This window comes from Thermobia domestica, chromosome 7, assembly GCF_964235325.1.
Source record: "Thermobia domestica chromosome 7, izTheDome1.hap1.1, whole genome shotgun sequence".
Taxonomy (NCBI): Eukaryota; Metazoa; Arthropoda; class Insecta; order Zygentoma; family Lepismatidae; genus Thermobia; species Thermobia domestica.
This window is the reverse complement of record NC_137460.1, coordinates 175,379,817-175,400,586: the sequence shown is the minus strand read 5'-3', so window position 1 is coordinate 175,400,586 and position 20,770 is coordinate 175,379,817. Positions and strand designations below refer to the sequence as shown.

The 20,770-nt window shown below is 34.8% G+C and overlaps 1 protein-coding gene across 2 annotated transcripts in view; it reads left to right on the top strand.

Moving 5' to 3' along the window:
- LOC145690578 (uncharacterized) overlaps positions 1-5,324 on the top strand; it is a 622,228-nt gene extending 616,904 nt beyond the window's left edge. Inside the window, exon 16 of one of the 2 annotated variants that reach the window (XM_081765603.1) lies at positions 3,599-5,324. In XM_081765603.1, the coding sequence (XP_081621729.1) occupies positions 3,599-3,642 (44 nt within the window). In that variant the 3' untranslated portion in view covers positions 3,643-5,324. Of the gene's footprint in view, positions 1-2,943 lie in introns of both variants that reach the window. The other variant, XM_081765604.1, reaches the window with a different exon arrangement.
- The last annotated feature ends 15,446 nt before the right edge of the window (positions 5,325-20,770 follow it).

Genomic DNA, 20,770 nt, shown 5'->3' with positions numbered 1-20,770 from the left:
GTTGTCATTTAAATTGAATTGTCTTCCCACTATCTGTTAGATACAATTCACCTAGTAAATTTTAAAATATATATATTTTATACAAATGAATATTTTAGTTCTGGTTCTGAATCTAAGGCCTAAAATATTCAAAACAGCAGTCCGAACTTCGAAATTTCGGATCTGGATCCAGGAACTGGATATCCGGATCCGAATTTCCGGATCCGAACCAGAGATCCGGATAGCCGGATCCGGATCCAAGATCCGAAAATAGGATCCGAAAATAAGATCCAAAATAGGATCCAACGTCTTATAGGATCCGGATATCCGAAATCCGGATCCGTCTGGCCATCCCTAAACCATATGTCCATAGTATACAATTTCCTGACGTGCTTACATGTGCAGTGTACGAGTAGGCTACTGCGTGGAAAGTGGGAACACACGTTATTGTGGAAGAAGTAGGGAAAAGATACGCTTTTTCTATGAATAAGGAAAACAATATTTTAATTTTTTTAAATATTATTTCTCATTAAGATATTTTCTTTCGTGGCACCTGCGGCATTTTCCATAGTCATTTTGTGTTCTATTTCGAGCTGGTTTGCTTAAGTTTGCAGAAAATATGCTGGTGACTTTATGTGTGATTTTATGCTATAAGAAGAGTCCAATTTGGTTTTTAAAAACGCAAAATTCTTTAATTATATTTCAGTGATATTCAAAAAAAAAAAAAAAAAACGAAGCTATATCCTCAATCTGTTACGCTGACAGACGATATTCATTTACACTAGATTCGAAATTTTAAAAAATAATCAAAACATTCTTCTATAATAATGACAAATTGCACATTAATTGTAAAGCATATTTACCTCCTTCCCGTACGTCCCTGCTAAGGATATTTACCGTAAATTATGTGATTTTTGGAAAGGTGGCTGTAGCCCAATATCATCACTAGCACATGCAAGGAGCATCGGAATATTAATTTTGTATTATTTGTGATTAATCTAACGCTCACTGGAATTTTCAAAATAAAATTTGAAATTTTTATAAAGATCCAATAACTTATGCTTCACTCCCTGTGCCCCCCTAAGGCGGTACATTACCAAAATAATATTCAAGATTTGGTAAACACATAACTTTTTGCTAGCCGAACGCCGAGTTTCACATTAATTGAGAAAAATCATTCTTCCCGTATGCCAATACTAAGGATATTTATGGTGATTTTTTTAATTTTTGAAAGGGGGTTACAGCCCCACATAAGTCATTGGCCATACAAGGAGCATTAGAATATTAATTCTGGGACATTTGTGAATAATCTGACGCTCACTGGCATTTCCAAAATAAAATTTGAAATTTTTATAAAGATCCAATAACTTATGCTTCGCCCCCTGTGCCCCCCTAAGGCGGTGGTTACCAAAATAACATTCCAGATATGAAAAAGGCATCCTTTTTCTGCTACAACGACGCCAAATTTTACATGAATTGACAAGAAATACAGTACCTTTTTCTCGTATTCCCTACTAGGGATATTAATGTTGATTGTCTTATTTTTGAAAGGAGGCTGTAGCCCCATTATCAGTCGCTTTTAGATGTAAGGAGCATAGGAACATTAATTCTGTAACATTCGTGATTAATCTAACGGCTACTGGCACTCCGAAAATAAATTTTGGGATTTTGGTAACACATCACCCACCACCTTTTTACGCTCCTTGCCCCCAAAAGGGGGGCTTTCCCAAAATAATGTTTGAGACGGCTTTACTAGCTTTGTGAATGAGTGTTTTTGCATTTTGTAACAAACACAATTCATTTACCCCAAAATATTTACGAATAACTATTGGAGAAAACTGCTTCCAAAATTTAACATTGAATCTCCCATAAGGAAAATGAACTTTTGTGTTTACACCCCCAAAAGGGGGGCTAAAAAGCAATTTTCTCCTATTTCCTTTAGATATTCGAAAAATTCAGATATTTCTCAATAAGAGTGCCAAATTTTACATTAATAGTGTGAAAACTTCTTCTTGTCCCAGTGCTGTAGAAAATTACTCGAATTATAAAACATTATATATATTCTTTCTTTTTTCTGTATCCATATCTGTAAATATCTGCATTTGAATCTGTAACTTTAAGGTCTGACGATTGTAATGCTTTGGATATCCTCGTTAGTTTCTGCAACAAAGACGTTATGAATATGAACTGTCACTTGTTAAACGTCGTTAATATCTGACCTGCTGCGTCATATATATTATGATATTTGGGACACTATTACCATCTCTTGGCTGAAATGCCTACTGTGTTTTACAATACCTGATATAAAGTTTTGTGTTGCTTTCACAACACAGGAGTTACTCTCTTGATGTGGGCTTCGATGTAAGAAATAATGCCCTTGAGTCCAATTTTGTTTTCAATTTGTTCCTAACTAAACTGTGAATATATGATTTTTTTACTACATCTATACCAATCTATGGTTACATAAAAGAATCATGCACAATACGTAACCTAGAATGGTTGTTAAGTTACCAAAATGATGAACCTGAATTCCATCTGATATTTTGAAACAGTTTACCACCACATGTTAATTGCTCAATAAACATAAAAAGGTTTTTTCTGTTAATGGTATCTCTATGATACATTACGTTATGAAATTCTCCGTGATGATGGTAAACTTGCTTTCATTATTACTTAGAAAGCTGTCATATCTTGCTTTGTATAATGCACTTATAATAACACTATATTATTACAATTATATGTCTTATTTAAGTAAAGGTAACGTCTTAGTGGTGGTAAATATAATTTGAAACCACATCGATCGAAGGAGCAAAACATATTTATTTAGTCTGATTCTGAAGTAACTTCTATATCATTACTATATGTATTTTTTTTTAAAGTAAAATTTCTAGTGTTAGGTTTTATCAATCGGCACTAAGCTAGAACCATAACTTTTCGTAATAAACTTTTCCTTGTTTTTTTCAGCTACTGCTTAACTGATTCAGACTCTGATGAAAACATTAATATTTAACTGACCTAGTAGTGGCATATTTACATGATAATGGAAATAATTGTAGTTTCCTTAACTATGAATGGTCTTCAAATTATTTTATTGTTCAGCCACTTCTAAATGCCATGGATTTGTGGGATATACTGATGTGCATCTACTCCTGCGACGATGGCTGGTAGGGATGCTCCCACTTAGCTACATTATTACTTCGTATTTTTCCCCAAATGTTTCCTAAAACCGTATTTTTATTGTAGAATGTTTTAGCGATCAGCTCTTGATAATGGAATATCTCTTATCTTCTATAATCTTAACATGCTAACTCATCACAACAGCTAGTAGTATAGAATTAATACGTAAAATACACTTACCTGCGAAATGGACACAAAGTAGCTCGTATATAAATGGGAATCGCGTTTGTAACTTAATATTTTTTGTCGTCTCTATACCAAGATGTGGTTTGGAAGAGGCCGTTTCTAGGCACGGTGTACATATCACATTTTTCAGTACTTTTGTAATTCTACTCAATTTGATGTATATAAACTTCGTTAAGATTATGTGTTTTTCGAACAAAAAATGTGTTTAGGCTACTTGCACATTAATAACTTCGAAACAATCTTTTTTTTTTTAAAGGGAACTTTCTTTGTGTTTGCAAATGTCGTCCAGCAACAATTTAGAAGTTTATCTGAGTTGATGTTCATATTATCATACACTGTCACTTCAAAACGGTTTATGAAGCGAGTTATACTGGTATATGGCAAAGTGAGACATTTACCTGTGATGAACTCTCAAACGTATTCGCACTTGAATTAGCATCATTCGGGTTTGCCAATCTACTTTAATATTTGTGAGTCTTTTCTTTCCTCAACTCACTGTAGCTTGATAAGAGGCTGGTGAGAGTTTATAACTTCATTCTTATACATCTAAGTGAAGTAAATATTTATTCATGTGGCACAATTGATAGTTAATGTTTTCATAATTAAGTCTGTGAATACGTTAATAAGTAGACACAGATCATTATTAGAATAATGGAAGCATCTGTAGTTTGATAAACATTAGATGTCTGGCTTGGCAACAATACAAAGCACTGCTTGCTTTCGGTGGTGCGTTAGGGCATACTTAGTACTACTCGACGAGCAGTAGAATAACAGCGTGTTGTGAATTGAGCATATGGTGATAGCGTAAAGTGGTGATCTCTCTTATTTAAAAAATTCATTGTTTCTGCTCGGTTACTTAGTGCGACAGTGAAATTCTGACAAGTGTGTTCAGTGTGTAGTGAAGAACATCGTTCAAGGTGTTGATGGTCAACAATGCTGAAGGGAATCGGGAAAGATGAACAATGTTGAAGAAAACTCCTAAGTGTCAGGTCCCAGGAGCATAAAAGTGGATTATCATTCAGAACGAATAACTGTACGTCATTCATATAAAATTTCATCATTAGTTGTTGCTTTAAAAATAATGTTATCAACTAAATAAACTTAATGTTGTCAGCTAATATACTTTATTGCTTTTGCTTCCTATGGGTCCAAAGGAAAGTATTAGATAACCCTCATAGATATCCAGGTACAAATGTAGAAATCTTTCTAACGTCGCTCTGAGAAGAATATAGAGATAATAAATTTAGTAACAAAAGAAAGAAGATTTTAGAGTCTGATTTCAACGTTTTGAAATTATATTTATGTATATGAGTGACATTGATTTAGATACGTGTGTGATGTGCAAGAAATTAGGGAACAGTTCTATACTGTAAATGAAAAGTGCACACATAAAATTACTGAATACCTATCTCGGACATCCACTACTTATTCAAACCTTGCATTATAGTAACGAGGCAATTTCCATTAATCAAAATTGTACTTAGTGAGTACTAGTAGCTTATCCCAACGTACTGTACTAAGTGTTCGAACAATATTATATCTAGAAAGTGACTAATTCTTTATTCCTAGTAATTTAAATTGAAATATTAAATCATAGAACAAGTGACAGCTTATTGGAAATCATGGTACGTAAAATGTATTAATACACCTGACATAGTTTGAGCATTAAAAATAAAGTATATATCCTTATTTGTGGAACAGGATATCAAAGTGTTCAAGAAATGGTGACAAGTGACATACTACGCTATGTTCAAGCGTTTGTTGTTAAATGCTGAAATTTATAAAAAACATTGGTGTAAATATAGTGTAATAACATTTTATTTTACGGCTTGTTTGTGTAACACTAATGAAGCATAATCCAATTTAAGGAAATCTCATATAACGAATACACGTACGTATGTAAATATATAATTGGCCATTCTATTAATATACAATATATTGTTCTTTTGTAAGTGATTGGTGACTTTCAAGAAATTGATAACTGTGAGTACGAAACAGTATTTTAATTTGTGGTAAAATCTCATCTTTACCCAGGGGCGGATCCAGGACCGACTTCTGGGGGGGCGGTGGGTTGTCATACTACTACTTTTAAGGGCTCCAAACTTTGGGATGGGTTATATATATATATATATATATATATATATATATATATATATATATATATATATAAATAAGAAACTTTATACTTCTGGGGGGCGATCGCCCCGATCGCCTCCCCTGGATCCGCCCCTGTCTTTACCTCAGTCGAGTGTCTCAACATTGTAACGAATATTCATTTCACATATAAAAAGAAAAACATTCATTTCAAATTCGGACGTAACATACGAAACCAGAAGGTGAAAGAAGTTCATCTTAGTGTCTCGATTAGTGGTGTTCTAATGTATCTAATCACGTTTTAAGTAACTTCCGTTTACAGTGCGTATAAGTTAATCTGTTTTTACACATATGTAGATCTTAAAAAACACTGAGTAGAAAATTCCGCACATAGCTTCCTACTTGAGAAAGCGCACTCTCAAAATTTCCCTATGGAGTTTTCAGTTAAAGGGAGAACATTGGCACATGTAACACATATCGGGCATAAAACACACATACAACACACACTTAGATTTTTTGCACATTCGTTGCATAGTGCATTTTTTCTTAAAAAGAAGATAAAAATATTAGGTTTAGAAAGATATTCAAAAAGGAAATTGCCTTGCTGCCTATTTCCTTGACGTTTCATGTTTATGCATTGAAGAGTAAATGGGTCGGTTGTTTGGTTTGAAGTTGGACGTCAATTTAAGGGCAAAAGCTATATGAGATGTGTACTGTAGTTGTACTGTACTCTTTGTCAGAAAAGTAAATGTACATCTCTTTTTTGAGTCTGGCATTACTGTACTCTCACCATGGAGAATATGAGAATTAAATCAATCAAATGTGTAATAAAGAGTAAAAAGAAAAGACTAATCTGAATAAGGCATTGAAGAGGGGAACAAACTGTGAGTACGAATAGTGCATTTCGTAAATAAAGGACGACACTGAAAGAGAAATCCAGAAACAGCTGCTAAGTGGAGAGACAATGGTAAAAATTGTCGAAGTGGGAACATAAAATACACATAACTACGCCGACAACTAAACACTTACCAAGCAACGATCTTGGTGTAGTGGTTAAGGCAGTAGATTACAAATCCGAAGAACGTCAGTTCGAATCCACTCCTGAGAGCATTTTCTAAAAAATGTTTATTAAAAATGCATACAGTTTATGAGAGGTGTTAAAACAGAGCATATTACCCGTTTAGTATGTTAAGTGAAAACAAGGTAAAAATTCCAGTGACATTTATTAGAGAAGTGAAACCATGAAAACGAGGAAACAGTTATATCTAATCAGGGGTATTTATCAGAGGGCGGTGATCGAAAAAAACAAATTTTCCCGTATTTCGCACATGGGAGTATCTACGATAGACAAATTTCTTCAGAGATATGCCTATTGCAGAGTCCATCATGTGAGAAATGGCGCAAAATTTCTATGCACTTTTTCCCATCGTCACCCTCTGAGACGAAAACCACAATCAGTTCTCAGTTCGAAAGTTTCTCTTAGTATATATGTATATATATATATATATATATATATATATATATATATATATATATATATATATATATATATATAACGCTTTTTGTGAACGCCATAACTGCCGTAATTTTCAGCGGATTGAGACCAAACTTTGCACAAACATTAATTTTCAAATATCTCGAATGAGTTCGGTAACCAGAATAATCAGGTGAAAATGTTCAAAATGGCGGCAGTTCAAACTCCTGTTAAGTTCCAAAGGATCCAAATATAGCCCATAAATGAGTATTCACAATGTTTGAATGATTTTTCCTTTTTATTGAAATATTTGTGTGGAGAGACTTATCCTCTTTATTTAAATTTGGGACTCTATTAATCACCTAAAGAAGGTTCGCGCCCTTTCGCTACAGTCAGGTTCGGCTTTTGGGACGGGAATATTTTTCTGTTGGAACAAGATGATTGTTAGTGATGATGTGAAGTTAGAGATTGAAAGTGAAGTAACTTGTGAAACGTTTTATTTGGAAGAATAGTATAATAAATGTGTTTCCCCTAACACAGAGAACTATAAATCAAATATTTCGAGTTCGAGAGCATGAATGGCGACGAGTGTTACTTGATTTTTTTCTAGTAACACATTGCATTGGAAATAGTGATAAGTAAAATCATAATAATAACAATAATAATAATAATAATAATAATAATAATAATAATAATAATTATTATTATTATTATTATTATTATTATTATTATTATTATTATTATTATTATTAGGGTTAGGATCTTGATGATTTTGCATCTTTTTTCTGGATTAATATAAACATTGTTCGTTGTGTTATAAATCCTGTTTTATTAAAAAGAAGTAATTTAAGACAAACTTGTGTGTGCATATTTTTTTTTGCATTTTTTGCCCATTTCTGTGTATAAGTGCATTTTTTACAGTTTTTTGGGCATTTTACATGCATATTTAGTATTTATTCTTACTTTTAACAGCATAATTCTCATTTTTCTTATAAAAACAATAAATTGAAACAGAATGCTTCCGCCTACACGATTCTAGTTCAAAGATTCGTTGTAGTAGGCGTGGTCAATGTCCGCAGACTGCAGTCTCTGGCGATTAGTTACAATAAGCGAAGGAGCGAGAGTTCAGTGACCTTGGCATTCACTGTTTTGTTGAGCTGTTGGTAGACGCTTAATTCTGCAGTTTTATCTGGTTAAAATGCCGATGTTAAAAGAGAGTACTGCTTCAAAGCTTAAACAATTTGTGAATGAATTTGGAGGTGAAAAAGTATTCACAACAGATGGAAGTGTTCTCTACTGCAAGGTGTGTGATACGGCAGTTTCAGCCGAAAGAAAATTTACAGTTGAACAGCATGTTTCAAGGGATAAACACACACGGGGACTTAAGTTACGTGCGAAACGAGAGGCAAACGCCGCGCAACAACTTCTCCCGCACTGTGGTACATCCAAAAATCTTTTTTTTTTTTCGAAGATTTGTGCGAAGCATTTATTTGTGCTGATATTTCGTTGAACAAAGTGGATAACGTGACATTGCGTGCCTTTTTGGAAAAATACACTTGTAAACCCCTCTCCGATTCTTCAACATTAAGGAAGAATTACGTGAACAAACTTTACTTGAAAACAATGCAGTGTATTAGACAAGAAGTGGACGGAAAGAAAATATGGGTGTCCATGGATGAAAGTGTGATTCGGAGGGACGAAATGTAGTGAATGTTGTTGATGGAGTGATGCAGGAGGGTGAGCCGGGTAAAACATTCCTTTGGAATTGCGAAGTTCTGGAAAAGGTCAATCATTCCACGATCAGTAAGTTATTTGATAAATCAATACATCTCTTATGGCCTAATGGTGTCTTTTACGAAAATGTGCTGCTCTTTGTAACCGACGCTGCACCGTATATGGTGAAAGCAGCGAACTCACTGCAGGCACTATATTCGAAAATGATTCACATTACGTGCTTCGCGCATGGTTGCCACAGAGTGGCTGAAGAGATACGTGTGCAGTTTCCTGATGTTGATAAACTCATAGGAAGTGTAAAGAAAGTGTTCAGTAAGGCCCCATCACGTGTAGCTGCTTTTAAGTCTGAGCATCCTGAACTCCCTCTACCACCTAGCCCCGTTCTTAGCAGGTGGGGAACGTGGCTAGAAGTCTGTAAACACTATTGTCAAAACTTCGAATCTGTGAAGAAAACGATAGACTCTTTCGACCCCTCCGCAGCTTTCGCGATTCGAACTGCACAAGAGATACTGGCCAATCGTGAAATTCAAGGTAAGCTTGTGTACATTCAATCTAATTTTGGATTTCTACTAGGTGTGATTACTTCCTTAGAGAAATCTGCAGAAAAGTTGACAACTTCAATTGACTCAATCAAAAATGGAGTAAGTGCATTAGAAAGTGTTCCTGGGGAAGTAGGACTTGTAGTGTCAAGGAAAATGACAGATGTATTGAAAAAACTCAGGTTACCATGTTTTGTGTGCGATAGTGAACATTCTTTCAGGCAGAAAATTTGTACTGCCCAAATTAGAAAGTGATCTAGGAATAAGTGATATGGTCTATTTCGAATATGCTTCGCTGGTTTCTGTAGAAACTGAAAGAACCTATTCAATGTACAATTCGTTATTTGCAGACAACCGCCATGCATCCCAGATCGAAAACCTTCATATGATTTTTGTTTTTTATAGCAACTCAGTGTTACGTGCCTCTTTTGAGAAAAACACAACAGAGTAGAACCATATATATGTAGGTAATACACTAATAAATAGTAAGGGACGATTCCCTGTGAAAGCATTTTTTCAAATTATAGTGCATTTTTTTAAAATTTTTAGTGCATAACTGCATTTTTATTTTGCATTTTCCCCGCATTTATAGTGCAATAAAATCCTAACCCTAACCCTAATTATTATTATTATTATCGTTGAAAGGTGTTGTTTGTGAGTTTTGCCATATTTTCCTCAATTCTTCATGAAACATAATGATTGGAACCGCCATATCTCAGTTACAGGGAAAATATTAATAATTTAGATGGGCACAAACGCATTCACAAGACCTATGAAAAAAATATATGGGAGCGCCAGTCCCCAAAAACTCAATTAAAAAGTAAAGAAGTGAAAATAATGCAACTAATAAAGAAGTGCGTCCTCAGGGGCTCTCATGGGGAGTCATGTGGCCACGGCAGAGCCCTCTACAGGCAAAATATCAATAATTGATATCGAGAGAACGGGAGGTGGTAGAGGGATGGGACCAATGTTGGACACTATGGATCCATAAGGCGCATCGAAAAAATATGAGGAGGCACTAGCCCCCTTTATTTATTGGCACGTCATAATATAAAATTATATTGTTCGAAATATACGCATGGGTAACCTAGTAATATTGCTATTATCAACAGCGTCTTTCACTACCTGCGACATGAAACCAAATAGAAGATCCATCATTCGTAGAAAGAATAAGAATAGACAGTTACTTTAACTGCGAATGAGAACAAGAAATATGAAAAGTGACTACCTGTAGCGAAAAGAAACAATACTTTCTTGCAAATCGATAAAAGAAAAATACGCCAAGATAGATTTGAACTTGGGTGGTAGGCGCGAGAAGTCACTGCCTTGTCCTTATACACACTGTATCGTTAGGCATTACAAACACTTTATTAACAGCTAGCACTTCCATGGGTTTTATATTCTGACCACGTGTTCCTTCTTTCCTTAAAGTCGACAATGGCCTTATATGTAGTAGTTAAACCTACATGCTATGTAATGCATGGGGTATTTAGACCTACATGCTCTCCATGTAATGTATTAAGAGGATCATGCTGGGAATAAGAAACAGAATATTGCTTGGACAAAACAGAAACTATTGGCATCAGAATAAATATTTTTCTACGAGGCATCCGCAGTAACATAATTCAGAATAGTTACTATCTACGTCACTAAACGAAGACAGGGGTATAGAAAGCAAACGTGCTGCGTCAACGAGGTCGACCAAAATTGACAGAGGCGGAAAGAGATATGTGGTAGTACAACAACTTAGGTTAAATTTGATAGAAATTAATCGTATGTAATATATCACAATTTTACACGAGAACAGAGAAAGAAAAATGTCTGGTGTTGTGATCTTGATATATTAACTTTGTATTCCTTTACTAACCCTATCATGTAGACGCAAATGGACGTAAGTCTGAATATTACAACTTGAATTTAACGAAAGCCGTTTAGACATTTAGCTGTTTTCGGGGTTGTATATTCACTAAAAAGGTAAAATACAATGCAATTTTTCATACCTCAGCTTCCACTATCAAGATACTTATGATTTCTTGTTGTATAATGAAGCAAGTGCTGCCGGATTTTAGTACACGACGTATTGTAGGATACAAAATGTTTTGCATTACTTGTTTGTTTGTAGTTTAGTGTTGTGAAAGGGTTTGTGTAAACACTATTTTCCATTTCGATTAACTTAAATATCTATTACGTTTATTATGTATTTCGTAATTGTATGCATACAATTTGGTTTAACAATCTCTTTATACTTGAAAGATATAACAGTAACAGCCTTACGTTCGTGGTGGTGGAACAAAATGTCGGAAGTTGATAACTGTCTTAACGGTGAGCTCGTCGGTGGAAAATGGTTAGCGGAATCGCCTTCTAGTGAGGGGGCGGAGATCAAATCCAGCAGATGTTAAGGAAACGACACAAAGTCCCCTTTGAGAGGTTTCCTGGGAATTCTAATAAAAATGGCTATCTCGCTTTTCCCCACAAGTATCTAGAAAAGGGTTAAAATTGTGGCCAAATCTTAACCCTCCCTTCAAAACAAACAAAAACGAATCAAATATCACTAATTTGCATTTCTGTTGTTGTTACAAAATGCCTGGAGCTTCGAACTCACTACGGTTTAAGGTTTTATGATTTCTAAAATGGGTTCATAGGCATTGATACCACAAAATGGGTTCAGAGTGATTGTTAGCACGCGAAAGGCACAAAGAGTATTTACTTAATTTTAGACATAATAAGGAAACGTCAATATTGGTCACACACTTATTTGATTTTACAGGATACAGTACTTTGTTAAATATCTGAATGTTTTACATTATTCATTATCTTCAATTATGTTCCTTTTCAGTTTTCATATATCCACTGGAAGTTTATGTAAAGCTAACATGGGGTGCGAGTGGTTTGACTTTCATCTTTGTTTTGCAAGAATTTATCTTATCCGCAAACCCATCAAACCCATCCATATTCATATATATCTTTTACATTACTTGCTATACTCTAAATAATCGAGAGCTGTAATTTCATAAAGAAGAATAAACAAAAAGGAACTATAACATAAACAAATACGGATAGGGATGAATGTTTCTGATATTATTTCAATAAGATATGTTTCCACTCTCTCTTTCTCTCGGTTAATGTATGCATGATTCTTGCATTTCATCTCTAGATGGAGAACTTTGAACAAAGAGAATTGATCATTCACCTTCCGTGGAGCCATTATCTTATGTGAAAAAAGATGTTATGGGGTGTAGAATCGAACTGAGGTTTTCCAGTTTGAAGTCCACTACGATACCGATATCCATAGATCACTCTGCTCAAAACTTGTTTAACAAATGTGGAGCTTATTATCAAAACGTCTCTTGTCCACTTTTGTTGAAAATCGAGATATCAATATACACGGAATCATCGAATATTTATCTAGATCTTTGCACTTTTATTTTTTGTCAAAACATCCCAGAAGACAGAAAAGAATGGATTTGAAAACGAAGTTGCATTCAAAACGTCTCCTGTCCACTACAAAATGACGGACACCTTACAGCAGTAAAGTTTCAAAGCAAAACATTCTATGTCCATTCCCATTTGGACACGATTCTTGCTGTTATATTTCAAACTATTTCTTGTCCAAGGATTTTCGTCAGCAATTACTTGACACAAAAATTCATTAATTATTGTTTTCTAGAACATTTAATGGATATTTAAGTCCACAAACTAGTTGGTTGGTACCACTGGCTTAACCGAGATAATTGACAAAAGATTTGTGCGATAACCTCTTTTTTATGGTGATTATATTGTTGAGATCACATCTTGGTGCGAGCGAACACCAGTTCAAGTCCATTGGGGACTATTGAACAGAGTGGTTCTTAACATAATTTGACCACAATTTTAAGTCCCTTCGTTAGGAGCTCAGCTGTTCGTTTTAGTCTTTCGTAGAAATTACTATTGACAATGTTTAGTACTGGTAATAGTTTTTGTTTTTGCGTATTACTTTGAATCACTTTATTTCAAAAGAGAAGAATATCCGAACAAATGCCACCATAATTCATCTTATTTTGCATGTAAACGCTGTTTGTACTTATTAAAGAAGGAAAATTAAACGTTTCGACATAGCTGCAAAAAGTAAAAAAATGGAAGTGGTGGGGTTAGAACCTACACTCGTGGTCATTAAAAATACAATAGTCACATGCCTACAATCTCTCGCCTACGACTTCTATGCCGGCCATGCGAACTCGAATCTGTCTTGGCGTATTTTTATCCATTTGCAAGAAAGTATGGTTCTTTTCGCTACAGGTAGTCACTCGTTTCATACTTTTCGTCCTCCTTCGCAGTTAAACTGTCTATTTTTATTCTTTCTACAAATGATGGATTTTGTCTTTGATTTCATGCCCAACATGCGCAGGTAGTGAAAGACGCTGTTATTATTATTATTATTAACAATAATAATAATAATAATAATAATAATAATAATAATAATAATAATAATATTTTACTTATCACATATGTTGCCTATCACTATTTCCGATACAATGTGATACTGGAAGAACAAATCAAGTAATACTCCTCACCATATATGCTCTTGAACCAAGATACTTGATTTATAGTTCTCTGTGTTCGGGGAAAGCACATTTATTAAACTATTCTTTAAAATAAAACGTTTCACAAGTTATTTCACTTTCAATTTGTAACTTCACATCATCACTAACAATCGTCTTGTTCCAATAGGAAAATATTCCCCTCCAAAAAGCCGAGCATGACCGTAGCGAAAGAGCGCGAACCTTCTTTAGGTGATTAATCCGGTCCAAAATTTCAATAAAGAGGGTAAGACCCTCCGACAAATATTACAATAAGTGAGGAAAAGTCACTCAAACATTGTGAAAACACATTTATGGGCCAAATCTGGTTCCTTTGGAAAATTTTAAAAGTTTGTACTGCCGCCATTTTGAACATTTACATCTGATTTTTCTAGTTACCGAAATCATTCAAGATATGTCAACAATTAATGTTTGTGCAAAGTTTGTTCTTCATGCGCTGAAAGTTACGACAGTTGTGGCGTTCACCAAAAGCATATATATATATATATATATATATATATATATATATATATACAGTGGCGGATCCAAGGGGAGGGCTATAGGGGCTATAGCCCCCCCCTTGACGCTCAGGTATACACTGGATAAAATGGGCTTCAATCCTGCTTTATACTGGATAAAACGGCAAAATATGCTTTAGCCCCTCCCTTGATCATATCCTCGATCCGCCCCTATATATATATATATATATATATATATATATATATATATATATATATATATATATATATATATATAGATAGATAGATAGATAGATAGATAGATAGATAGATAGTAAAACCTGTTAACTTGGCCACCTCTTTAAGTTGACCACCTGTCTATCTTGGAAGTTGGCCACATTGAAGTAATGCTTATCCTATGTTGATAATAATAAATTTACCTGCGTATCTTGGCCACGCAAATATGTTTAGTTATTTTCTTAACTCTTTCGTATTCCCGTATGAGAGCCAAATGTTCTGTATTTGCTACTGGAGACAGAGAAGCATAGATTCCCACGATTTGCTCTTGGAGGTCAATGGCCAGAACACTACCCTGACAAAGGGGTGGTGAAGGAAGATACAAATAAGAAAAAGCACGTACAGGAATTCAGGAAATATTTGTACGTACATGTTTACCCTGTCTGTTTTGGTAAAACCATTAGCTATATCGGCTTCTTTCGTCAGTGGGGAGGTTTAGTAATTCCGGAAATTTCTCAAAGTTAAAGGTAACCATCGCAATTGTCATTATTGGCACCTGGCTACTTGTCGAAAGGTAGCGGAGATTTTGAGATATGAATTCCCTTAAGATTTTCTCAAATCATCTTTCGCTCCAAGGGAAACACTTGTACCTCATTAACTACAAAATTAGAATGTGCATATGTGCAAGAAAAGAATAAAAGACATACATCTAGATTGAACCATCATGAATAAATTTGTTATTAATAACTGATTTGCTACTTTTCGATAAGTATCTACAAAAAATATTTGTTACTACCGAAAAAGATCATATAAACTGTATATAAATTATTGAATTTATAATTTTGCTTTTCTTGTTTTCAATCTGAATAAATCAGTGTGCTACAATACCAATTTCAATAAACTGCATACATATGCTTCTATTTTATATTTTTTTGTGTGATTGTGTTTTCCATCGGAATAAGTCAGTGTACCAGACAAGTTTTCAGGAAGAAAAAAGTACATATATTAAATATACCGTAGTATTTTTTTCTAGTACTGTGTATTGTTATGATTACTCTATATACATCATTTAAAACTGGCTGTCGTTGTATTGCTTACTAAAATTTTACAATCAAATAATACTAGAAATCCTGTTCTAAAAGTACACAAATCACACTTATTTTCTGTAAGTTGGCCACCTGCTTAAGTTGGCCACTTTTCAATGGAATTGATGGTGGCCAACATAGACAGGATTCACTTCTTGAAATATCTTGCATGAGTTCGTTAGCCAGAATAATCAGATAAAAATGTTCAAAATGGCGGCCCTTCAAACTCTTAAAAAGTTCCAAGGGAACCAAATTTCGTCCATAAATAAGTATCCACAATGTTTGAGTGACTTCTTCTCTTTTACTGAAATATTTGTGTGCAGGGAATTATCCTCTTTTGTTCAAATATGGGCCCAATTAATCACCTAAAAAAGGTCCACGCTCTTTCGTTACGATCAGGCTATTTTGCAGGCGGGGGAGATATTTTCCTATCGGAACAAGACGATCGTTAGTGATGATATGAAGTTACACATTGAAAGTGAAGTAACTTGTGGAACGTGTTATTTGATAGAATAATATAATAAATGTACTTTCCCCTAATACAGAGAACTGTAAATCATGTATTTCGAGTTCGAGAGCGGGAATGGCGAGGAGTGTTATTTGATTTGCTTTTTAGTAACACATTGCATTGCAAATACTGGTAGGCAACATTAGTGGTAAGTAAAATAATAATAATAATAATAATAATAATAATAATAATAATAATAATAATAATAATAATAATAATTATAATTATTATTGTTATTATTATTATATTATGAAAAGGTGTTGTTTGTGGTAACGCAATATCTTCCTCAATTCTTCATCAAGCGTAATGATTGAAAAGCCATATTTCCCTAACAGGCAAAATATTAACAATTTATATCGAGAGAACCGGAAATGGTAGAGTGATGGAAGCAACGTTTAACAGTATGCACTCATAGTAGTCAGAAAAATAAACCACGATATCAATGCAAAATGAACGAAGAGGCATTGTCATGGGGATACATGGGGCCACGGCAGAGCCCTCTTTAGGCAAAATGTCGATTACTTATATCGAGAGAACAGGAGGTGATAGTGGGATGGGACCAACGTTGACACAGTGGACCCATAAGGCCCACCGAAAATAATATGAGTGGGCGCCAGCCAGCATTACTGATAATATAAAATTATATTGTGCGAAATATACGCACGAGTTAGCTAGTAATATTTAATATTATTATTGTTATTATCAACAGCGTCTTTTCATTATATGTGTGCATGTGTGACATGAAACCAAAGAGAAGATCAATCATTTGTAGAAAGAATAAGAATGGACAGTTATTTTAACTGTGAAGGACGACGAAAAAACGAAAAGAATGACTACCTGTAGAGAAAAGAAACAATACTTTCTCTTAAATGGATTAAAAATTGAGCCAAGATAGATTTGAACTCCGGTGGCAGTGGCGGAGCCAGAAGAGGGCCAAGGGGGGCCCGGCCCCCTTGCTCATATTCTTGGCCCCCCTAGTGCCCCCCACAGAGTGATACTGCTATAGGTCGACAAACGGAGTCGCCACTAGTCGTCTAGTTCATAGTCGACACAAATGAAACTACTACTGAAACAGCAGAGTTACCAACTGCAGAATACTGTATGTTGCAGTAGTCTGCGTTCAGAGTAAAAAGCTTCAGGCAGCTCTTTTATTTGTAGTACAGCAAGATCTAATTCATCGAAATCTGTATCGCACATGCATTGACCTCACCATCCGAACGTTCATTTTAACCTCTGTCCCTTATCTGGTTATCTTCTTTGTTTTCAACAAAGAATCCGAAAAAAAGCCAAATCAGTCAGCATTCTCATTCACTTGAATGTTGAAAGTCATATAGATGCTTGCTTACAAATAGCATACACTACAGCAACACATGAAATTTGCGTTCAACGAAAAAAAGTCTTCGTACGCTACTTATTATAATTCGTACACTAAGTAATTAATTTCCATTGATTATGGCGACAGAACAAATGCAGCGACAGCATCCATTACATAATTTGGTATTATTATTATTATTTTCAAAGAATCTTAACATCGAGCCGTCTTGTTTAATATACAGTAAAAGAAGAGAACAAATATTTTTATCAGGTCCTATTTCTGCAATAGTCATTCTCTCTGTTGTTCGTATCCAGATCGCTTGAGGAAAATAAGATACTGAATACTACCTACACCTAGTACTTGCTACCGATAATGATTCTCCCTCTCGACTACCATCTGTATTTGTCTCTAGTATATTTTCTTCCTAACGCTTTTAGCCGTTGGCAACTCTGTAGAAACCTTCTGCTATTACTTAACTAGCGATACTGGCGAATCCAAGGAAAAGGATGTCAGAGTTTGGTGGACCTATATTACTAACTAAAACCTGAGGAAATGTAGTAAAAATCAGTTATTTTTAAAAATAAATCGTTCAGAACTATTTTGTTTTAAACGATTTTAACTGTACCTTAATCACAAAAGTACTACTTCTAGAGAAATTCCGAAGCTTATCAATGCCAGTGCCAGTGATTACTAACCATCAGTTAAGATACCGAGATGATACAACTTGGTCGCGGCAGTAATGCTATTTTATGTAAAAGTGGTAGTTAGTTCCGTGACCAGGTTGTTTCATCCCGTTTTCTAATGTTTAGTAATCAGAGAGATATGAGGAGTTTGTGGGATTGGTCCACGGATATTCCATACAGTGAATTCAGTCAGTGAATACCCAATTTTATCGCAAATTTATATTTCTTCTTTGTCAGAATATGAATTTCTAAGAAAATTAAGCATTCAGCATTTCTGAGAAAATTACATTGTAGGAATTATGCAGAACAGTAAATCAGTGGTGACGAATTTTTAACAGGATATTCTAACTAATGGCCCTCCTTCAAATGTAATCTGGAAACTAAAAATATTAATTTAGTATCGACTACAGGATAATAGCAGAATTTTCTAAAGATATACTAAGAGACATTTTCCTGCCTACTATTGATAAAGCAATTACTGAGACGGAAAAACGCTTTGGATCACGTAGCAAAATCATTAGATCAATCACCACTCCACATCCAAAAAGTGAAAACTTCCTAAATTACAACATTGTCGAGCCTATGGACCAGCATTATGGAAGTGATACGGAAATATTCAAATGTGAATACAAAATCCCCCCAAAACATTAAGTGGTATGAAGACGAGAGAAACCCAAAGTTGATTTCTTGATGAATTTAAATCGTTTGATCTTGATGAAGCTGTTGATAAGTTTGCTACTGCCCACAAGAATAGAAAGATCCTCTTTTAAGTAGGGGCATGAACCTATAAGTTATTTTCTTTACCTGTAAAAGTGTATTTCTCTGTTTTCCCTTTAATCAACAAGCCACACTTGTTTTAAACGCCGTGATTAAATAACTACTTATATTAGAAATCAATTGTATTAATGTACCCTAGTTGTTTGAGGTAGCAAATTCTTACATTCTCACTGTAAAAGAGTAAAATCATGAACAACAAAGATGAAAACACACACACACAAACATGTATATATATGTGTGTGTGTGTGTGTGTGTGTTGGATCGGAAAAAGAATAATTCCAAGTGAAAGTTAACATAGAGAAGCTGTGTATAGTCTTCATCGTCTTTCGCTTAAACTTGGAATAATGTGTGTGTGTTCCGCTGGATGTCTAGAGCTGTGAATAAGTGTTATCATCGGACGTTTTTATTAAAATAGGTAAGTAAAAATATATTACGGTCCATGATTATGCCTGAAAGAATAAAACAGTATGTTATGTCTTCATTTAACTATAAAGGCACTCCAGACAGTGTATTTACTTAACGTTTCCGTATTTGATAATGAAATGAAATTCTAACGTTAAAAAACACATACATATAAGCGAATCTGAACTGAATGCTTCTTCTGCTCGTTGTACATTGAATTCCAAGAAAAAGAAGATAAAATTCTTGAGTATTTGCTGACTCGTATTGCAACTAGCTTATAGCTGACGTGAGAAATGTCTGGAGTCTTGTATAAAGCAGATAGTGAACGCTGAACGATAAAGACGTATAACTTATAGTTTAATGTTAAAATAATATTATAAAAGAAAAGGTATATTATGTGTTTTAATTTTGATAATATCATGTCTACCTATCTGTCTATCTGTCTGTAGTATGTGCTCGGGGCCAGCAACACTGAGCCACCGTGTCCCCTAAGTGAATGGTAATAGAATAAAATGTATAAAGTATCATGTCTTCCTGTCTATCTGTCTGTCTGTAGTATGTGCTCGGGGTCAGCAAACATTGACGGCCCCGAGCTGAGATCGAATCAAGGATCCCCAAGTACTGAGCCACTGTGTCCCCTAAGTGAATGATAAGGGAATTAAGACTGTGGAACGAGAGAAACAATGAAATATAATTTTTGAATTTTACGTCCCATGGTTATGTCGATTAGGCTAATGGGAAATCTTTAAGTTTTACGTCCCACAGTTATGCCGGCTAGGGTAATGGAGATGGTGATGATGAGAAATGGATGAAATGTTGGAATGAAGAAAGTGGGAGGGAACGGGAGAACCCAGAGGAAATCCACGTACATGGTGTTTGTCCACCACAAAATTCACTTGGTGGGAACAGGATTTTGAACCTGGGACCCCATGTGCAGTTCGCGGCATAAAAATTGTTACAAAAATTTTAAGTCCAAATTAATAACAAACTCTTACCCCGTTTTCTTATGCATCCAGAAATACATGTCTCAATCGATTAGTTGCTTCTAGTACGATCAAACTCCAACTCCTCTCCTCCTCCACCTCTGCTTGTCTAAAGCAGTGTGTGTGACGTAGTACACTCTTTCCACTCAGACGAAAAAAACTGGAATCGAGTTTACAATGTTATAGCTCTAAAATAGTCTTTTTCATTTGTTTGTTCTGAAATATCTTTTAAGAGCCAATTTAAAAAAAAAAAAAAAGTCACACAGTCTTCCCATACCTCCATTAATACCTTTAGTTTCATTCTTTCCCTTCTTTAAAGACTGCAAGCTAGTAAGATGCTCCCTAAGAAATCTATGGAAATTGCAAATAAAATCAGAAAAATAAACACACTGCTGAACAAGACTGCACATATTTAATATAAAAAACACATTTACACGTGACGTTTCTATCTTCTAGCCAAGATCCCCATCAGACGTACACTCTGAGTGTACGTCTGATGAGGATCTTGGTTAGAAGATCGAAACGTCACGTGTAAATGTGTTTTTTATATTAAGTATGTGCAGTCTTGTTCAGCAATGTGTTT